At 37.1% G+C, this 21,131-nt stretch overlaps 4 protein-coding genes and 2 long non-coding RNA genes across 7 annotated transcripts; 2 read left to right on the top strand and 4 right to left on the bottom strand.

Moving 5' to 3' along the window:
* The first annotated feature begins 6,720 nt into the window (after positions 1–6,720).
* On the top strand, positions 6,721–7,622 carry LOC145239522 (uncharacterized). Its single transcript, XR_013862325.1, has 2 exons — positions 6,721–6,896; positions 7,265–7,622. It is a non-coding gene; the product is annotated as an uncharacterized LOC145239522 (long non-coding RNA).
* A 1,027-nt stretch (positions 7,623–8,649) lies between these two features.
* On the top strand, positions 8,650–10,288 carry LOC145237624 (uncharacterized). Its single transcript, XR_013862017.1, has 2 exons — positions 8,650–8,902; positions 9,696–10,288. It is a non-coding gene; the product is annotated as an uncharacterized LOC145237624 (long non-coding RNA).
* Positions 10,289–10,474: 186 nt separating this feature from the next.
* LOC145237084 (G patch domain and ankyrin repeat-containing protein 1 homolog) lies at positions 10,475–12,791 on the bottom strand. Its single transcript, XM_080099862.1, has 2 exons — positions 12,300–12,791; positions 10,475–11,142 (listed from the first exon to the last, which is right to left on the bottom strand). Exons 1-2 carry the CDS (start codon positions 12,789–12,791, stop codon positions 10,555–10,557), a joined length of 1,080 nt encoding a protein of 359 aa, XP_079955988.1. The 3' UTR covers positions 10,475–10,554.
* Positions 12,792–12,831: 40 nt separating this feature from the next.
* Positions 12,832–14,420, bottom strand: LOC145237252 (26S proteasome non-ATPase regulatory subunit 7-like). The gene has a single exon (XM_080100090.1). It carries the CDS (start codon positions 14,263–14,265, stop codon positions 13,267–13,269), a length of 999 nt encoding a protein of 332 aa, XP_079956216.1. The 5' UTR covers positions 14,266–14,420; the 3' UTR covers positions 12,832–13,266.
* Positions 14,421–15,249: 829 nt separating this feature from the next.
* On the bottom strand, positions 15,250–17,404 carry LOC145237169 (etoposide-induced protein 2.4 homolog). The gene is made up of 3 exons (XM_080099973.1): positions 16,997–17,404; positions 16,619–16,755; positions 15,250–16,300 (listed from the first exon to the last, which is right to left on the bottom strand). The coding sequence occupies exons 1-3, from the start codon at positions 17,184–17,186 to the stop codon at positions 15,623–15,625; spliced, it is 1,005 nt and encodes a 334-aa protein (XP_079956099.1). The 5' UTR covers positions 17,187–17,404; the 3' UTR covers positions 15,250–15,622.
* Positions 17,405–18,119: 715 nt separating this feature from the next.
* LOC145237346 (zinc finger Ran-binding domain-containing protein 2-like) lies at positions 18,120–21,085 on the bottom strand. 2 transcript variants are annotated; one of them, XM_080100280.1, is made up of 9 exons: positions 20,900–21,085; positions 20,543–20,704; positions 20,188–20,323; positions 19,616–19,813; positions 19,158–19,213; positions 19,064–19,093; positions 18,915–18,989; positions 18,562–18,620; positions 18,120–18,186 (listed from the first exon to the last, which is right to left on the bottom strand). In XM_080100280.1, exons 1-8 carry the CDS (start codon positions 20,959–20,961, stop codon positions 18,587–18,589), a joined length of 753 nt encoding a protein of 250 aa, XP_079956406.1. In that variant the 5' UTR covers positions 20,962–21,085; the 3' UTR covers positions 18,120–18,186; positions 18,562–18,586. The 2 variants fall into 2 exon arrangements, with proteins under 2 accessions (XP_079956406.1, XP_079956328.1); XM_080100202.1 differs by having other exon boundaries at positions 18,121–18,186; positions 18,556–18,620.
* Positions 21,086–21,131: the final 46 nt, after the last annotated feature.

Below are 21,131 nucleotides of genomic sequence, written 5' to 3'. Positions count from 1 at the left end.
ATTCTGTAACAGTTTTGTTCAGTCAAGAAACTTAGTATGGAAAATTTCTAAAGTGCACAAATAAAACCGTGCTTCGGTAATTGCAGTGCGCGATTTTAGTTTTAACCCCCTTTTAGGTTGTTTGGCCTGTTTTGGTTCCTTAGAGTTAGACACTCAACAATAAACGCAGGAGCAAGTATAATGGTAATCGTGCATGAAGGGGTGCTTGGGCGTGACGTATATCGGAATTTTGAAGTTGGTTCGACTTCACTCGTACCCGTGCGATGGTTCTTCGATCGTTCGCAAACAGTGAGAAGCGTAAAGTAACACGCGGACCTACGTCATAACTGTCATGACCCGCGTCAGGCGTTTGTCAAAAAAGTGTCGGGCCCTAACAACGACAATAGAGTGAGAGACCTAAAAATCCCGTTACGGGTCGACAAAAAAGATCTAAAAACAGCTGTTTCCGCCGTCAGTTATATTTACCGCATGAGAATGCACCTTGTACTTACAACTTTAAACTTTTTTGCTGGTGCATGCAATGGACCGTTAAGCACTTATTTTTAGCTGGTCACATGAGCGGATAACCTATCTAGGATTTTATGGCACTTTTTCAACTATTTTGTACAAGGCTTTACGACGAATGATGGGTCGGCTATAAGTAAAAGTCGTTGCAGCTTTTTTTAGAGGGATGTTACATAAGCGCGTACAAAACCTAAAACCTCGTGCTAATTTTAGAGTTTCGGTCTTAAGTACGTTTCACAGTTATTATTTTGTCTCGAATCATTTGTTACATAACAACTTGGCAACATCAAGGCAGGGTTTCGTCTGTTTGATGCGAAGCAAATCAGAAAAGCGTTTAAGCTGGCTGGGTGGCCATATACGCATGCCAACAAGGCACAAAGCCAAAATAAATTTACCCCATTTTGTAATTCGCTCTTATATTACAACAGTGCTGCACAACTTGCTGTGGAGATGAATTTAGGCGGCCGTGGATATGTGTATGAAAAGATGCGTAATGGCGGCGTAAACTATATAACACTTCGCTGCACACTATACTTAAAAAAACTGCATGGTCTCAGTAAATTTTCCGGGGGTGAAAGGATAAACTTTTGGCCCCTTAACATGTTCGCCTATTGTGTGTAAACAATACAAAATATACAGGCAACACACGATACAACAATAATGATGGCACCGTCATAGACAGTATAAAGCTAAGTCTATGAATAGAGAAAAGAATCAATCCCGGCACCGGTAGATAGGATGTTTTCTTTACATCAGTAATTTATTAACCAAAAATCAAGGATTTACTGGGCTGCGAATAATAGCGAAAAGTTTGTGCAGTAGTTTATTACAGAGCACAAATTAGTCCGAAATAAACTGACAACAAACCTTATTGCGTAATGATCCGTATTGTAAGTTATATACCGATGTTGTGTTTATCGGGACCCGAAGAACAGGAAAGATGGGCAGAAAGTGATCCAAAACACTCCCTGCTGTTTTCTAATTGCCAATCGCTAATCTTTCATAGGTGAGAAACGTGATCTGGTAATGACAGGGCTTGTCCACCAGCTGGCAAAATTGTGCTTCGGTTGTTTCTCACGTGACAACCAGACGTCCGTCGCTATGATCGAAAGCTTTATGTTGTCGGATGCCCCCCGGCAAAGGTCAGGACACTCCTTGACTTTTCGTGGAAATGGAAGCTTGATTTCCTATCAGGTAATCTTGATGGCGCAAGAAGCGGTGATTTAAAAGGAACTAAGCAACGCCTTGTTGTTCTGATCCGAAACTGTGAAAAAGTAATTACTCTTTCTACGTTTGCAGGAAACAACCTTGCACCCAAAATAATGTCAAAAATGTTTAAAACATTCAAAGAAAATGCAAAATTTAATCTGTATTTCTGGTCAGTTTTAACGTTATTTAATTTGCCACATCTACCATGTATATCTGTATAAATCAGTGCTCTCCAATCGTGTTTGATTTCGTGCACTCTTTATAACAGATGCTGCGATGTACCCTTCTGATTGTTTTAGGGAACTTTAATGGCCGGTAATAACTAAGAAACGTTTTTAAACACAAACGTAATTTGTACAAGAGAACGAAACTGTTTTGAAGTGGTGGTGGACAGACATGGGGTCGAATACACGCGTCCTGTATTCGAATACTTTACGAATACCTGCATGACTGTATTCGAATTCATGAATACTTTGGTAATTTTTGAGTGACAGCAATTCGAATCGTATTCGAATAAAACGAGTCAAGTATTTGTATTCATGAATTGTTGACCAAACTACAACGACAAGTGATTCGAATACTATTCGAATAAATCAAGGCATGTATTCGTATTCATGAATTCTACGCACTTTTTAAAGTTCGGCAATTCGAATTGTATTCGAATAATGCGAGTCAGATATTCGTATTCACGAATTGTTTCGTAATGTTAAGGTGGCAGCAATTCGAATTGTATTCGAATAAAGCGTGTTAAGTATTCGTATTCATGAATAGTTGACCAAAAAACAACAACGTGTAATTCGAATACTATTCGAATAAACCCCAAGCGTGTATTCGTATTCATGAATACTTACTTTTTGAGATGAAGCAATCCGAATTGTATTCGAATTAATAGTTCTAGTTATTTGTATTCACGAATTGTTCAGTTGTTGTAAGAAGCAAACAATTCGAATAACATTCGAATGCACCGATTTGGATATTTGTAGTTGCGGAAAATAAAAGAAATAAAATGCCCCGAAACTTAAAAGGTATTCGATCAAAAAGTAACATGGGTTTATGAATTGCAAATTTATTGGTAAAAATGTAAATCAACGAGCTTTTTTGCCACATTAGCTTGACTGATTTAAGTCTCCGTTATAAAAACTTCACCAAATTTACGTGAAATGTTTGCTTCATGAGCACGCTACACCTGTCATGTGCTGAGAACAACCCAATGTTGTAAGCTTTGTAACACAATTCCATTTATGTAACGTCACAATTAAACTTCTATATGTCATTGTTTCGTAACATAAACAAAAACTTGTCAAATCAGGTCACATTTACTGCCAATTTGAATTGTATTCGAATCTATTTGGCAAAAATATGTAGCAAAATATTCTCGACTACTTCTAGTCTGGAGGTAATCGACAATTCGAATTGTATTCGTAAAAATGTAGTCATGTATTCGATTTTACGTATCTTACGTTGCCAAAGGCTGACAACAATTCGAATTGTATTCGTAAAAATGTAGTCATGTATTCGATTTTGCGAATTGTTACGTAGCCACAGGCTGACAACAATTCGAATGGTATTCGTACAAATGTAGTCATGTATTCGATTTTACGAATTGTTACCTTGCCAAAGGCCGACAACAATTCGAATTGTCTTCGTAAAAAATATCGTGTATTCGAATTTGCAAATTCTTAGGTTGGCAAAAACAACAATTCGAATTTGTACAACAGGTACAACAATTCGAATTGCATTCGAATAAATTTACTCAAGTTTTTGTATTCATGAATTGTTGGTTCAAAAGTTAACTTCAACTATTCGAATTGTATTCATGCACTATCGAACGAAAGGCAAAATCATTCGAATACAGCACGAAGGTGCCAAAACCTGTATTCGAATGCATTCGAATACGAATGACGAATACGAATGGCCCCATGTTTTGTGGTGGTACGTGTGTTGTCATAGGCTACATATACTGTCACTACCACTTTATTTGATGAACCCCTAGGCACCCCTTGGTATCCATGTGACTGTTGTGGTATAACTTGTGGTTCACTGCATGTGTGCCCATATTGAATTGCACTGATAAAAATGACGTGCGGTCAGGCCTTCCATTATGTGGCGTTATTTCCTCTCATGACTCGTTACGTTAAAACCACCGAGCAATTACTAAAGAGTAAAACACCGGTAAATATGCACGCATAGAAGACAATGGAATGACGCGCAAAGGTTGTTGTGGTAATCCAACGAAGTTGTTGGAAGGGCATGAACCCCATATGACTTCGAGTCAAATACTGACGCACTTGTCGTCATTACAGGGTCAAACCCAAATAAAAAACAGTGACTATTTGCTTTGAAACAACTGGAATGCGGAAATAGCTCTTTCATAAAAACAACAGGTTGATTGGTGTTCCTTGTGACTTGTCCATTACTATGAACGAAACTACACCCATGTCGTAATACATGGAAAAATAAAACTTCATGCTCAAAAATGGTAAACCTATTTGGTTATTACTTGGTTCCCAAACCTGACGTGATGACGAAGTTTAAACGTAGGAGAAACATTCTGGGGCATTATTCGGTTGTGTGGAAAGCCAGTAACGTTTTATGGGGTACAGCGCAGGCTGAGGTGCCATAAAACTGAGAGGCATTTTCATTGTGCCTCGAAATAAGAAAAGCCTGAAAAAAGTACACAATTCTTTCTATGTCACGAAAAGTGTTCCAAACATTTATTAACTTATGAAAATGCAACGAAGCAGTGTATCTTTTGAAAAGCGCCAAATGCCTTTCAGTATAGAGCAGGGGTGGGCAAACTACGGCCCACGGGCCGCATGCGGCCCGGCAAAGGAGTTCATGCGGCCCGCCAAATGTTGGGAAATTTTTGAAAAGAAAGTTACCGAGAAACGCTGAATAGTATTATAAGCACAGGCGTAGAGTTTTAAAAAAATACCGGGGTGCGACTTGCCGTAAGTAACTAAACACAGATACTTTTTACGTGCTTTACCCTGTTGTTTCTGCCACGTTATAATGCAAATCGTCACTTGACACAATTTCTTCGTTCGATCAAAGTGAAAGCTATTCACGTTTTCAAATACAGCCCACTTTGCACAGTTGACGCCAAAACTTTGGTCACTTTGGATCAAGTTTAGGTCGTTGCAGTACATTGCAGACGGACATTAAACAAGGCTTTAGAATCGGTAACGCAGGCCCGCACAACACCTAAAGATGGATCCTAGAAGCGGCTCGCTTTGCTTATTGTTGTCGCAAGGAATTTATTGACAAAAAAACGTGGTGTAGCCTATGTTGCAACAAATGTTTGTTTATTTTGAAACAATTACAATTGTAGCGTTTCAACCAATGTTTGTCCAAACAAAGTGATAACAAACGTATTTGTACATAGCTGAAAATATACTATGTTAATATTTTGGGCTAAATTAGGGGTGCACAACCTGCGGTCGTTCGGCCACGCGGAGACGAGTTTGTGCGGCCGTGACCATGTAAGTTAAAAAACATTTACTGGCTGACGTAACGTGACTAAAACTATTTTGCCAAATATTTTAATTTTCAAACTGCTAAAAACAGATTTCGTGAGACTGGAAAAAGATTACCAGCCTAGTAGCCATATGCGCAATGCTTTTTATCCGCTTATTGTGTGCAAACAATGCAAAAAAAAGGCACCGCAATCGTCACGATACAGATTATGACGTCATAAACAGTTAGCTCCGTTCAGCTAAACTTGTGCACCAAGTCAGAAAATACTAATCTGGGCACTTTAGGCGGCTTTAAATGGTATATATATATATATATGATATAAACCAAATTCCTTACACCAGTTATTTCAAAACAAAAACAAGCAAGCAATTGGGGGCCGTTGGTTAAATACTATGCGGCCCCATAAGATTAAAAACTTTTGAATGCGGCCCTTGCACTGAAAAGTTTGCCCATCCCTGGTATAGAGTAACCGACTCAGTGGAAAGTTTTTAAAACACTTTTGTAAATGATTGCCAACCAGAAACAACACTAAAACGGTTTTGAGAAAATGTCAAACTGCCGTCCTTTGTCCTTCGATTTGATTGCAAAACACATTTTCGGACAATTTGTCACGTATTAGCAAACACGGGAGTCCGCCCATGTGTGACCACGACATAACAAGCCTGTTTGCTAGCAATCATCGGACACACTTTAATTGCCAGAGCCCAGGTCATAGATCTCATTAGCGACATCCAGCGAGTAATTTATACCATAATAGGCAAAAGTGGTAACGTTGTCAAACACAAGTAAGTTTATAGTGTGGTTCACAAAAAGGCGCAGTGTTTGAATAAGAAATAACTCATCAAATCTAAATGTCATAAATAAATGAGAACAATTTGTACATAAAACTTAAACCATGCTCAGTTGTGCTGTGAAGGGATAGAAATTTAAATGAACATTTGTAATTTTCTGCCTCGCCGAGTTCCAATTAGTCATGAATAAATGTCTGTTTTTTAAAGAAATTGTGTTAGGGTATGGCAAAGCTGTTGCGAAGCACTACTCGAAATATAATATGGTATATATTCACAAAGAATGACTGCTTTACTGGTGTTGATTTGTTCAACTACGAAAAACCACAAAACTATTTTTTCCCTGAATCATCTTTAAGAGTCACATTTAATGACGACTACTTCATCGTAATTTTCTTTTGCTCTGTTGACAACATGTTTTATCGTCTTTCATTGCAATCATAACAAACTTACCAACCATTTAACACCTCTGGCCTACATAATCCTTATTAATTAATAAATTGTTTTGGATAGATTTGTTTAATTGTGAAAACAGTGCATGTAAAATCATTTACGTCGCTTCTCGTCTGTCATTGACCTTGACAGCCTATCCCCAAAAGGGCCGCCTGTCGCTTGTGGCCGGCGTCAAATATAAATTAGAGCAAGTCGGTCTCCCAAATCACGTGGACACGCCATCAGTAATCAATACCAATCATAACTAGTATCCAATCCAGTAGAAATCCAGTGCAAAATCGATCAGTCGTATAGGTGTTTTTTACACAGTGAAGTTACAGTGAATATATTGTTGTTCGTAGAGGGGTGAAGTAGTGACAAGTTGCATTTGACAGGTTCAAGCATGAGTGAGATAGCAAAAGAGCAAGAGCATTCTGATGCGACGACGAAACATGAATATCAGGAATGGTTTCACACAATGTTTGGGTAAGTATATACGGCACATTTATTTAAGTTGCTTTTCCTACTTCTAAACTATAAGAAGAATTTTAATGTATAGTCAACAAATGTGCCTACGTTACTAAAATATTCAATGTTAAATTGTAAATTCAGCCGGTTCGGATCTGTTGTATAGAACCGTCTCACGAAACTTTATGAGATCAGCGAACCGGTTAGCATTACTGGTTACTGTCAATAGACTTTTTGTAACAAAACCGGCAGAAAAGTAAGACTTTTTTGATAGAACCAGCTGACAAAAAATTTGAATTCCACCACTGGGTAAAACTATTTTTATCTAAAATGAACGTATAAACTTCTTAGCACAGTGAAGTAACGGCAAACTTGTTTTCTTGCAGAACTGTTTCTGGGAGACTAATAGTAACCGCCGCAATTATATTTTCGATTGCTTTGGTTTGTTGGTGTGTTTTCCCTGCCATAAGAAGTTGGAGACGGTCTCGGACTCGACAAGAAACAGAATATACGACTTATACGCTTTTCTCGAAAACTCCAGGCGAAAAAACCTTAGTGCTTAATCTGCGATAAAGTTTAAAGTCTAAAAAGCAAAGACTGTTTTACAAAAGTTTGTTGCACAACAAGTTGAACTGAACAATTGCTTTGATTGGATTTACTTCCGCCGCTGTTCCTTTTAAGACAGGTGCATATTGGCTATTTTTGTGCGTTTTTCGTGTTCAAAAAATACAAAAGAAAAGTGTGCATGGTGTGGAAAAAAGGTAAATTACAATAAGATTTTTATGGCGAAACGAATTGCGAGGTTTTTAGCGCCATTTTGTGGATTAAATCTACTGCTTTATATACGCCATATACTTTTATGTCCAAATGGCATGGTTTCGAATGACAACTTTTTTGTGCATAATTATATATTCTTGTTCATATTAATGGTACGTACGATCTGACTTAAAAACTAATTAGAAAGCACACTAACTTGTGCGTGTGTAGACTGTTTTTAAAACTTTTACATGATAATAAACTAAAAACTAGCAAGGTAATAAAGATGTATCAAAAGAGAAATCGTCCTGATCCACGCATGCTCAACAGACGATTTCAGTTACCTTTTTTGACATTTTTAAGCAATTTAATAGTTTGAAAAACATGTCAACTAAGCGGCCAAGTTGTTACGTATTTTTTTTTCAAAAAAACAAAACAAAAAATAACACTGATAAAACTGAAAACCTGTGAGTTACCATTTGGAAATAATGTCGTCCTATTCAAATTGTGTCATTATGATCAGCGACAACATTGATTGATTTTTTTATGCTTGGGTAAATAAAATCTGAATCTTTCCTATTGATAATAAATTATGTCGGTACCTTTGTGGTGCGTATCATCAAGCACGTAATGCCTGCTTTTATGTGTGAACACATATCCCAAACCACGTTCATGGAGTTAAAAGATTAATTTAAATCGATAACGAAATCGGTATTTTATTTATTGATAAAACAGTCAATTACTGCTAAGTCGGCACTTGTCTTTGGTTCCACATGTTATCGGTAAGACTGATTTTAAAAACAATATAATCAAGCTAAAAAACAATAATACCTAATTTGCTTGAAAGGAGTGTTTCGAAACGATATTTAAAAGACATTTTTCTAAATAATGGGCTTGATGTGTTTAGTAATTACAATAATTATGACAAATCGCGTTGCTTTCGTTTAGTTTAGAAAAAAATCTACCGGTTGGCATGCATATGCTTGATTTATTGATCGGAAATTGTTGAGTGCTCTTCTGTAATCCCGAAACAGAAACACTGACCATGTCGAGCTAGTATATCTGCGAGGTAACCATGTACAAGCTTGTTTTTTGAGTTGCCAGCTTATAGCGTACATCGTATACAGCCGTGCAGAATTTTAGTGACATTATTTAAGCGGAAAGATGGAACATAATGAAACTGGGTCTGTGAATTTCAATCTTTTGCCAGTAATCGAGAATCATGAGTCAGTTAACGAGGAGCAAGCCGAATGGGGACATTTTATAAAGTAAGTTTGAAGCATAAACGTAGGCAAGCAATTATCATTCGCGGAAATTTTGCAAAATGTTGTAACCAACTAAGGTTTTTTTTCGTTTCAAACAGGTAAGAAATATTGCCAAATATCTAGAACCGATCGCAAACAACTCAATTAACTTTGTAGGCATACAATGATACAGTACTATATTATAGAGTATTAGACGCTTATACTGATCACGTGCTTTCAATAATATCCCTAAATTGGTCATTCGCTTTTTAATCATGTCATTCATTTTGCGCTATATTGAATCCGACTGTTAGAATTTTGAGATGTCATCACTCATTAGTGTTATAACTCCTACATTTTTTGCACTACGTTGTTTTAAACCAGAGGTTCTCAAACTGGTGACCGCGACGCAAGGTAGAGCTACTAACACAGGAACTCAGTCAGCAAGTGCAGACTCAGCAATTAATGCCACTTCGTTGAAACGCATATGCTCCGTTGCGCCACCTATCGAAAATTCCCCGACGTGTCGTGAGTTCGTGTGTAGCAGCTCTACCGCGAAGCAACGTGAATTTTTGAGTTAAACAATATTTCTTTATTTCGAAACAAGTTTAAAATCATTCGCGCACAGTTAGTCTACAAACTAACATTTCAGTCTTTTGCGACCTAACAACCTGCATTGTAAAGACATGCAGCTGCAAGGCATTCTTGGTAAACTGTTTTATCCTACCTGTATCTGGAGGAATATACTTAAGCAAGAAGTAGGGTGTTTATAGCTCACAAAGGGACTTATAAATTTTTTACTTCGCTTTTATCGCAGGGGAACGATGAATTTAACACTGTTTGGGATCGTTGTAATCATCCTTTTTTCTTTCATCCTCTGCTGTATTTCTGCCTACGTGTCCTCGGTCATTCACCACCTACGTCAAATCAGGCGAGCTCGCCGACAAAGAGGGCGGTTGGAAAGAAGCACAAATATCATGCCATGACATACAAGTTCAGCGTTTACTATGTACGATTATAAAAATGGCAAATATCTGTATGCCAAAGTGCACAATTCAAAACGCGATTTTTAGACACATTTGTCGTCGAAGAGATTCTAAAATAAACGCATTATCGTGCGAGACGGATCGTAGCCTATAAGCTTTCTAAATTTCGTGCATTGCGTTTGAAATGGTGCTGCATGTTCCACTTTGTTCAGTATGTCTTTACTCGTACCCGTTGAACTTTTAAAAACATTTTTGCATGTTAAATTTGCAGCAAACCTCTGAAGTGGGTGCCAGAATAAAATTATTTGTTTGTTGAAAACAAAAATCGCGTTCGGGTTTGTACTTTTGAGTTCTGGTCACTTACAAATTTAAAACTGTGGTCAATCGGCATTTCAAACGTCAAAAAAGTAAGGCGCAAGTTATTTGACGTCTGAGAATGCTTATGCAGTTGTTATATGCAAGAAGCGCATACAACACAAACAATTTGGTAGGGAATTAGCACCTTATTAAAGTGTCAGATAGCTGAGGGCAAAAAAGGACTGGCATGGAGTTGCCAGTTTGAACTGTCAAAATCCCCCTGAATCGCGTTCTAAATAGAATGAAGACAAGGTTGATTGAAAAAATAGTTTACTTCTTGAGACATGTCACAAAATATAATAAAACTTAAGTGCTGTATAAAACAAAAGAAAATTATTTAAACATCCTCCGAAAATCAATTTCAATTTTTCGTTCCCTCTCTTGCTTTGTTTTCAATTTGACCTTCTCAGCTTTCCTGGTTGTTTCACGACACACGGCGGTCTTGTCCATCGGCGCAAAATGTGTAATCTTTGCCTTGCTTTCTGTGGACTCTAAACCAAGACCACGCCTATCTCGCTTTAAGACAGTTTTAACAGGAAACTTGTGTCCTGATCTGTCGGGTCCAAGACCGCTGTTGCCATCCCAGCCCCCTGAACGCAACATCCTATAGCCTTTATTTTTCCAGTCGAAGAAAAAATGTGATTTAGTTGAATGACCCTGTTTTTGCTGCTCTGAAAATTGGTGCAGAACAGAGTTTTTATGGGGGTTATTATCTTCGTCACCATGGGTCGTAGCAGTGTACGAGCAATCGCAAAGCTCGCACCAGAGTTTTTCTGCCTTTACCGCCTGATGTGCGCGTTGCACAGACTGTCGTAGAACCTCAGATTTGACAAAGGATTTGGAGTGGAGGAGCAAGTGGGCAATATCTGGATGTCCACCCAACGAGGCAAGGTCATACGCATCATATCCACTGGCATCAACCTACAAAATTTATGACAAAAATGTGTTACCGAGCAAACGCATATGACAAAGCTTGTTCAATCAATGGAATCAACTTAATGACAATGGTTGTTTAATCTATGGTAAAATCAATCTAGTAGTGACTGGTAGTGGATTAATAAATTCAAACTGCTTGATTGCATCAGTTAAGACATGAATGAATAGCTGGGATCAGCCCTGAAGCATGCAGACCAGCAAATCAATGCAGACCAGCAATCATGGCTGACATGTGCAGCATAGGAGACAAGCAACAGTGCTTGTGAATTGTGATTCAACTTTCGTTGAGTTCTGCTAACTTATTCACTGAGCCTGTGTAGCTCAGTTGGTAAAGCGCTACTCCCGGAAAGACCTATCATGGGTTTGCATCCCACCACAGATTTTTTTAGCCTACACCTTGCAAATCGCGTATGGTAAATGCTTGGTGATCAGCTGATTCGGTAAAGGCCTTCAATAGGCCTGGTGTACTATGATTTGCCTGATTGCATATCAGAAGAATGCAAAATCACAATAATTAAAACCAGTGTTTCATACCGGAACGGAACGTTATACCGGAACGAAATAAATAATTTTTGGCTCAAATACCGGAACGAAATACCGAAATAAAAAATATTCAAAATACCGGAACGAAATACCGGTATTTCGTTCTGGACATTTGACATGAAACAATTGCTAACAATTTCGCGCCGTTAAGCTATAATAAAAAATTAGCCATGCAATTTGCATCCGTTTGACCATCATTGACAAATGTTATGTGACGTAACAACTACCGACAATAATTCTTGTGTGTTAATACTTTTTTTCTTTTTTCACTTAATAGTTGTAAAGACAACAAAGAAATGTCCTTTTGTTAAGACCAAAATACCGAAAAATACCGTTATAAATTTATTTCGGTCAGACCGGAACGAAATGGAAATATCGGTCCAGAACGTAATAACGAAACAAATAATTTGCTCAGAACGAATAACGTTATTTGGTTTCGTTCCGGTATGAAACACTGATTAAAACAAGTATATAACTATTTATAAATCAAAATTGTTTTTTCAAATCCAATTTAAAAGTTTATGTCTGTTAATCTTTTAACCAGTAAATGCTTAGAACAGGAGCCCCTTATATCATTAACCAATCAAACAAATACTCACTGAATGTTTCCAATCAGCCCCATGCATTAGAAGAAATTGTACAATATCCATGTGACCATTATGTGAAGCCATCATCAAAGCTGTCCACTTATACTGGTCAGCAACATCAATGTCAACAAATTGGTTTTCCACCAAATACTGAACCTCATTGATTTTTCCATTTTCTGCTGCACGAAAAAGGTCAGACACTGGATTAACAGGTTTCGAAGGGGTCACCTGGCTCAATTTTATATTGGCCTTTGAATCAGTGTCGATGGCCTTTTTTTGTTTCTTGTGCGGTCCTTTTGATTGTTTTTGTTTTCGTTTTCTTCCAGTTGAGCTGCTGGGCTCACATAAAACAGATTCATAAATCGCTCGGACGTCATCACCACTGATTGAATTAAGATTTTTGTTCCTTTGCTTTTGATCATATTCTGAAGTTGAGGGTTTATCAGAGGCCGTGACAAATTCAACAGGCCGTTTAAGCAAATGATAAGCATTAGCACGAGTCATTGTCCCACCTTATATAATCTAAAGTCCTATGCCATGATACCTGAAAATGTGATAAAGTTATGAACCACAAAAGCACATTGAAACAATGCAGCATTTAAAGTCATGTCAGTTCACTGAAAGCTATGCCAAAACAACAAGAAATAATATTGCATTTTCTTAAATTTTGAAATAACAGAAATCTGCCAGTACAACAAAAGTCGAAATCTTAGTTTTCCAACACTTAAAAGTGCAATGTTTTTGTGTTTAAACCAGCACAGCATATTTCAATGAAATTTAATCTCTACTGAACTTTACATACTTAATGGAACAGTAATTTTGCACAACATGAAGCAAATTTCAAATGTAATTCAAAACTTTTCAAACAAAACTACAGTCACATCTTGAACAATCGTCTCTCATCAATAAATTTGATGTTGTATTTTGACCAAATTTCCTAGTAAGATAATAGCTGCTGACATTTTTTTTTGGTTTACAGTTATTTGCCTTTACTAGAGGTGCTTGGTCTTGACTTTGTAGACTTTTTGTCATTATCAGCTTTTTCTTCTGTCTTTTTCGAGTCCCCTGACTCATCAACTTTCTTTCCTTTGGTATCATTGCGCTCAGCATTTCGGGTTGAAACCTTGTTGTTAATTAAGTTGTGCAGTGCAATCACTGATCGAATGAGGCAGGAAAGGTATACAACAAGCATTTGGTCATTGGTTTTCAAGTAAAATGCCTTGCTGAACTCCGCCAAATTGACATCGGGCAAAAGGTTAAAGATATCCTGCAATTCGTAGATGATGGTGTGGTTGATGGGTAAGGTACCGGCAGCAACCTGTTCCAAATAACTTTTGATTTCAAATAACTTCGAACCAAGACCCCGAATTCCTTGCAGTTGATTTGTGATTCTTTGCGAGAGTGTACCAGCAGTAACATTGTGGATATCTCGCAGCAGATGCTCAACTCCTACTTCTTCAGCCTCTTCAGCATCAATATCACTAGGAAGATGGTTGAATGTTTTAGTAGTTGGGGTTCCATCATCATGGACCTCCTCAACAGCAATGTAAGCCTCGGTGGGTAATCCCAGTTGCTTGGGTTTAGCATCAATAATCACAAGAACAGAATTGGGGTTGTATCTTTTCAGTAAATCATTAATTGCCACATCATTGGAACAAAGTTTAGGTCCAGTGTGGTACCAACCAACAATTCGTTCTCTTGCATTTACCTTCTTAAACATAGCAGCCATACTTTCAAGATAGTCATGGTCCAGGAACCAAACATCTCTCTCACGCGGATCTTCATCAAATGGCACCGCAAAACTGTTTGAAATGTCCAAGATTCGCTTGCCATCAATAAGTTTAGGCTGTCCCAACAAAACACCAACAACACGACTTTGGCTTCCAACTTTGCCAATACGGTTGAAATGGTCAACCACACTTAGAAGCACTAATGGGTGAACAACCACCTTTTCTACCGGTTTAGAAACTGACGCCATACTTTAAAGACAGCTATACTTCAGCAATGTATACTGAACCGATACTGTAACAAAAAATACACCTTTAGTACTCAACCGAAATTACACACAATGACTACTGCGCCTACATGGACGAGTTTTCCTGCCCTATAATATGTGGTATAAAGTCGCATTATTATCAAACGTCGTTTAACAAAACAGAATGTATCTCAAATCAATTTGGCTACTTCGTTGTTCGTGGTTTGTTCTACCGCTTATGGGATTGTTGAAACTTTGCCAGTCACGTTATAGAAATCGTGACGTTTTTTCACTGTGTAGTATCTATGGGCCTACCAAACCCGTTTAATTTAATCTTCAACCTATTTGACTAATGACTGGCCAATTTAAACTGACTAACCCAGGGCTTCCCAAACTAGGGGTCGCGACTTAAGGGGTCCCAATTTTACACAAAGTAGGCTACTCCATATTATGCTAGTTTACGTTTTAGCCGTTTAAATCTAAACGTAGTTGTTCAAACCGGTACAATTTTGCAAAACATTATTATTGACAGAACTAGCTGTAGAATCTACGTCAATAAATATGTTAATGACGTCAACTTTGCCTCTGCGGACAAGAGGCTTGTCACAGACAAAGTGTACATAAAAAACTTTTCTAGAATTTGGTCGCAGAAAACACCGAGTTTAAGCTGATCACACTGAATAAATGATTGTTTTTTGTTTTGTTCCCAGAAAGCTGCCTAAGTGTTTTAGTTTTCGCTCGAATTTAGCGTTTCAACAAATACAACACACGTATTTTCGAACTATTTATCAAATTAACCGTGAAGGGTCGCGGAAAATTTGAGGAGATTTGAAGGGGTCGCGATCAAAAAAGATTAGGAAGCCCTGGACTAACCAATTCAAAAACTATGACATCAAAGTTATAAATTTAACTTACGACTTATCAAAAAATCAGTGGGTGTGATGGGAAAGCAAATGTCGTTTAGCTATAAGGGCTTTCTTTAGAAGATAAGGGCATGCCGAGATTTTATTGCTTTTGTCTGGATGAACAACGACAACGTGCAATGAAAATGCTCCGAAAAATAGGTCTTTAAAACAAAAAACACTGCATGCGACAAAATCACGCAATATTTGGCTAATAAAACTTTTAAAACATCATTCACATGCACTTGATATGGAAATCGCCTTTTGCATTTGAATTAGGATAAGGAAACACATGCGAAGCGATGATGACTTTGCTGTAAAACACACCAACAAAAAATAACGATAAATATTTTTGTACTCGTTTTCCGTGGTACCCGATGTGCATAAACACGCAAAACTATTGTCACCAGCAAACAACACAGTAAACTCTAAAAATCGGCAGGAAACGAATGCCCAGGTTAGTGAGGATAATTTCTTGACTGCTTCAGTCGAATCGACTGACTGAAAAGCAAGCTGCAGACGGACGCGGCTGGCTCGAAAATCCGCAAACGTGTAGCGCCTTGTTCTTTAGGAACCGATGCTCTGGTGCCACTGACGATAAAGAATGGAAACAAGATGGAAAAAATGCATGCACTGACGACCGTTGGATAGTAGCTGAATACCATATTGGTCATCATAAAGAGTGGTAAACCAAAACCACAGAAATATGGCCAGTTTTGATCAACAACTCTTAAACGCATTTTTAAGTCCATACCCATGTTGAACCACTTGTACTCAAAAGCATAAAGGGAATAGAGTAGACATATATGGACACAATATAGTAGGTAACCAATGCCCTGAATAGGAAATAGGCTTGCGAGTGAGGCTTGCAATAGAAAAATTGTTTCCACAGCGATGCCGTAAACTAAATCTGCAGCAGCAATACCAATGGAAGGAAAAGCCCTTGGCCTGCCATATAGGAGTTTGTAAACACTGTCGGATACATCAACAAACCAAAAACCATTGACTAGTTTGCTGATAACATACAGCGGTAAAACCCACAGAGTGGCAAAGGTATAGTGCAGACCAGTTTCAATGTAACCCCAAACACCATCATGTTTTTCTGCACTTTTGTCATCTATGATTGACAAAAACGTCTGCAACAACAAAGGTAACATTTGATTTGAACATTCTCCGTCAAATTATTACAGTTGCTTTGGAATAAATAAAAAGTGCCACGTGAAGAAGTATATTAATAATTAAATACCATAAAAGTTCAGAAAATTACCATGTACAGCATTTGTCAAATTGTTGGGGTCACAATTAAAGCAGTAAAAATTGAGAGTTTAAATATTGCTTATTGACCTTGTCAAAACTAATAAGAACTCATTTGAATCGGTGGACTTAAACTCAGTGATCAACTTGATAATGTATTCGTTTGCAAAGTAGTTGTATTTGTTTGTAAAGTAACCAACCTTTGAATAGTAATGGATTGCTGGAACAAGATAACTTGCAAATGCCCAAATGCTAACCCAAACAAAAGAGCTTAATGCAGCACTCAAGAAAACTCGGCCAATCATTCGTGGTTCCTTGGGCTTAAGTTCTCTGTTTTCTGCCAAAATACAACACATCAAGGAAATTGTTATCTTTGTCTCAATTAATTTACCATAGATTCATATTATTGTTGATATATAAGTAAAAAAAAAAAAATTTCACAAAAACATGAACTGGTATCATTCAAAAATGTACAAACAAATATTTTATCAGGCTACCCCATAGGCAGATTTATTACTAAAATGTTCAGTTCAGTTAAAGTGTATGTTGTACTGTCTTTAGTCACATGCATTATTTACCATAGTTAGGGTTTGGTCTTCTCCCAGTTGTTCTGCGTGATGCAGCCATAGAATCTTTTATTTTTCTTCTTCTTTCAGCCTGTTGCTGTTGTATTTGTAAGTCAAGAGAATATATCAGGAATACACCGTAAACCGAGTCTTTCAATCCATGAAGAAACTGGAGTGCTACAGCTCTGACTGCTGATGACATTATGAAACTCCTACAATTAATATACACACATTAGTTCAATGTAACGAAAAGGGTTCAGCTCTTCCGTAAATTGCACATATCTGCATTGTCTTACTCTTTGTTGAGCTTTCACATGGTTTTAAAATAGCTAGAAGTTACTTTCTTTGACGTTGCCTATTTGTTGTTAGCGTCGCCTACAATTAGTATAACGCTAAACCTAGTTTTATTAACTGAGGTTGAGCTGGCAAAGGTAATGTAGCAAAGCTAGCAATTCGGATGCAAAAGAAAAAAAATACAAAGGAGACTGGAGATTAAAAATCCAATCAGCGCAACTACAACAAACGGTCTAATTTTTTTCAACAGGGGTTGTGTCTATTTGGCGTTTCTTACCACTGATTTTCTAGATCAGTGTTTCTTACGTATGTTAAAAGATGATTTTTTTAGAGAAATCTATTTTGCTTAAAATTCTCTCAGCTACTTTTACCGACTGCTTATCTGGGGAATCATGCAAATATAGAATTAGGTGAAAAAAGGGCAAATTAACCACTTGGTACTCAAATAAATAGTTTTTATATGGTAAATTCGGTGCTACTGCGATGTTTAAAAAATGTGGCTGCGCTTGTAGTTGCCTATTGGCCCTTTTCAACATAGCTTTAGCTGTTGCACAAAACATTCCAGAACTCAGTGCAGTAAACTATCTTTTGCATGTTTTGGTATTAAAATATTCTCGTCAACTCACTCTTGACAGCCGTTAGTTTTAGCTCGCACAAGCTGGCGAGAATAACGTAACCCGCACATTGAAAATATGATGAAGCTGGACGAATACACATGTATTTTATTTTTTCACAAGTTCTCACAAAAACAGTTTGTAAGGTCATATGAACGCTACCGCCTGCTTCCATAGGCATCATAGCACCATACTGGTTGCTAACATACGTGAACATAAAAATAAACAGACATAAACGGCAAGTGACACCACATCAACCAAGATTTTGTCTGCGGTAGCATAGGACTGGTAGATCTAGAAACAAACAGAAATGGTTTAATATCAGAAACAGGCAAATTTATGAATAAAATACAAGTTATATCTGACAAACGCTGGGGCAATCAAGTACCTTATTTTAACCGGCCCCAAACGCTATAAAACACCCTAATCAAAAACTTTTAGGCATGTGACTGAACATTCAAACTTTCAAAGATTATGTTCAAGTATTTTTGTGTACCCTAAAAACCAAAAGCAGTTATGAAAATCATAACACAGTGGTATGCAGTATTTAACTGGTAAGAATTTTTTACCAGCAAAGCTTATTTTAACTTCGTTTTGTGCACAACACAAGTGGTACAACATGTCGAAAATCATGCAGAGGAATTTTCCCCTTGCAACCCAAACCTTTACAGAGCTCTTGCTTGCTTGTGTTTCATCAATGTCTTGGAGAACGGCTTTTGCTTCTTGATCTTAATGACAATTAGTTTTGATTGGTTTATTTAGCGCTATTAAAAATTTACTTAAACACTGTCATTGTTCATGCACAAAATCTTGTGCAAGCCTACCATTTTTATGTCACAAATTGGAAAGATACACCAATTGATAAAATGAATCATTTTTATGCCGCACTAATATTATTTTATGGGGCTATCAGTTTCTTATTATATTAACCACTAAATGTTAAGAATACATGTTCTATAGCCAAATATGTTAAAAGATTTTAAAGACCGGTGAGCATTTAAAACAAAAATGATCAGTTTTACCTTTGTTTTTTGTCATAAGATTGATTCCGGCTGTCATTATCAGAGGAGCTGGAATACTTTCGTTTTCTTGATGGACTGAAAATACAAAAAAAAAACATTTAAGCAAGTTTACTCATTGCTCAAACACACAACTTTATACAATTATTTACCTTGAATGAGAAGAGTCTGAACTTCGAGACCTGTATTAATGATATTCAGTTTTCAATAATTTATAAGTGTCATACAGTAATAGCATTTTCTTACTTTTCATCATCAGAATCTGAAGCAGCTAGGTCATATTTTGAAGCATCTCCACTTTCCTAAGAATACAAATGGCAAAACGCTGTTAAAAAATATGGAAACTGTTTTTGAAACCATGACAAATGCCGCGAAAATGTACCAATAGTGCTCTTCCGATTTAACAACTACATACTTTTGTGGTAGTGCAAGCAGTTCCCACAAATACGTTTGTAGAAAGTAAATTTATAAATTTTATAAAGTTTTAAATTTATATTTATAAAGCTTAATGCAAGTTTTCAGATAACACACACTCAAACAAATGCTTGATAACAAGTATGTTTGACCAACAGATTTAACACTAAACTTAAAACCTGCTAGACCTCTGGTTAATTTTTATCATCACATGCATTTCTGTTACTTTTTATGAAAAAAATCCCAGTACCACCTTTATTTCCAAATTTGCTTTCTAGGTGATACATTACCTCATCATCATCATCACCATCCAGGTCATATTTGGACAAATCTCCATCTTCGTCATCATCATCATCTTCTTCTTCAGAGCCGTCCTCTTCATCATCTTCTGCTGTGTCGTTTTCAACCCTGGCTGGTACTGATGACACCGAACCATTCTTCTTTTTCTTTTTTCGTCGACCAAACTCGTCAAATTCATCATCAGATTCCTAAGAATGTAAATGCAAGTTGTAAGTCTGGAAGACAAAGATATATTATACAGTAGCAGAATAACATTCATAGATAATTTAAAACCTTCCTAGGTAAACACATACATATTTCTTTACATCAGTTAAGATCAATACATTCATACTGGGATCAGAACTGCAGCATCCAAGCAGACCAGCGATCATGCCTTCAATGGGCCTGGCATACTATGATTTATTGCCTTAATTTATCATATACATAGTACAAAATATACACAATAAAAAGAAAACATGCAGAACAAAAACTTGGTTATCACAGCACCAAGCAATATTTGTGCCCAAACACAAGTGGCAGAACCTTTGTCCAACCTGGCAAATGTATGTATAGTTTATTTTACCTGCTTTTCTTTGTACTCAACAGTTCCTCTCTCGTTAAAACCACCACCAAGACCAGTTCTCTCATCTTGCAAACCCACTCTTGGTGTGTTGCACATATTGCAATCTGACCTTCGAGCCCAGTTCACATTTCCACATCTATGAGGTTAACACAAAATTGGCACCAAAAACCAGTTACGTCAAAGGGCTAAGAAGGTATTGCGTTTGGTCAAGAAAGTACACCAAACCCTAAAAGTAATTATATACCTGCAGGTAGAACTAGCAATGATTCACTAAACGTTAAGACTGCTATTTTGTTATTGCTTATGTTAAGAGTTTTAAATGTTTTTACATATTAGTTACAGAAGCTTTACAAACGTTTTACACATCCAATCATCAGCACTAAATAAGCCTTTGCTCTTCTCAGCAGCTTGTTTTCCAATTTGAATTCCCCCACTTTTGATTTTTTTCACTCCCACTTTCTTTTCCTCCCCACACCTGTTGCATTGCATTCTTCTTGCAAAGTTCACATTTTCACAACTGTAAGTCAAGGTTACAATTGAAAAAACAGGATAAATGCCAAAAAATGACCGTAACATAGTTTTTAAATTATAATGCAGACTAACAAACATCAACTGTTTAGAATACTGACTTACATATCAGCTTAACAATCAAATGCGTATAAATTATTTAAAGAAAATTGTCAAATTTTATACACAATAAACTTGATCTTACCCTGGACAAGTCCAGTCTCCTTCACTAAACTTGAACCCTCTTGACCTTCTTTCGTGAGACATTTTGAATACTTTGACAACAACACGAGCAGAAACGTATCTCTCTTAGCCTCCAACAAATTGTATTTAATGCGAGTTTGGCAGAATTTTGCGCCAACCACAACTGCTATAAAATGAACCACTAAGTGGAGCTAAAATCGCAAATTTTTGCCTTTCGTCGGGAGCGAACATTT

Source organism: Phallusia mammillata, chromosome 1, assembly GCF_965637545.1.
Source record: "Phallusia mammillata chromosome 1, kaPhaMamm4.hap1.1, whole genome shotgun sequence".
Classification (NCBI taxonomy): Eukaryota; Metazoa; Chordata; class Ascidiacea; order Phlebobranchia; family Ascidiidae; genus Phallusia; species Phallusia mammillata.
The sequence above is the reverse complement of the archived record's forward strand: the minus strand, read 5'-3'. Positions and strand labels throughout refer to the sequence as shown.

Coding starts and splice junctions, on each gene's coding strand:
- LOC145237169 (XM_080099973.1), bottom strand. CDS start 17,186: ATGTCATCAGCAGTCAGAGCTGTAGCACTCCAGTTTCTTCATGGATTG. Junction 16,756..16,996: donor AAGACCAAACCCTAACTATG/GTAAATAATGCA, acceptor GTATTTTGGCAG/AAAACAGAGAACTTAAGCCC. Junction 16,301..16,618: donor CAATCCATTACTATTCAAAG/GTTGGTTACTTT, acceptor TTGTTGTTGCAG/ACGTTTTTGTCAATCATAGA.
- LOC145237084 (XM_080099862.1), bottom strand. CDS start 12,791: ATGACTCGTGCTAATGCTTATCATTTGCTTAAACGGCCTGTTGAATTT. Junction 11,143..12,299: donor GGGCTGATTGGAAACATTCA/GTGAGTATTTGT, acceptor TAAATTTTGTAG/GTTGATGCCAGTGGATATGA.
- LOC145237252 (XM_080100090.1), bottom strand. CDS start 14,265: ATGGCGTCAGTTTCTAAACCGGTAGAAAAGGTGGTTGTTCACCCATTA.
- LOC145237346 (XM_080100280.1), bottom strand. CDS start 20,961: ATGTCTCACGAAAGAAGGTCAAGAGGGTTCAAGTTTAGTGAAGGAGAC. Junction 20,324..20,542: donor GATGATTGGATGTGTAAAAC/GTTTGTAAAGCT, acceptor TTAACCTCATAG/ATGTGGAAATGTGAACTGGG. Junction 18,621..18,914: donor TCTTATGACAAAAAACAAAG/GTAAAACTGATC, acceptor ATTGTCATTAAG/ATCAAGAAGCAAAAGCCGTT.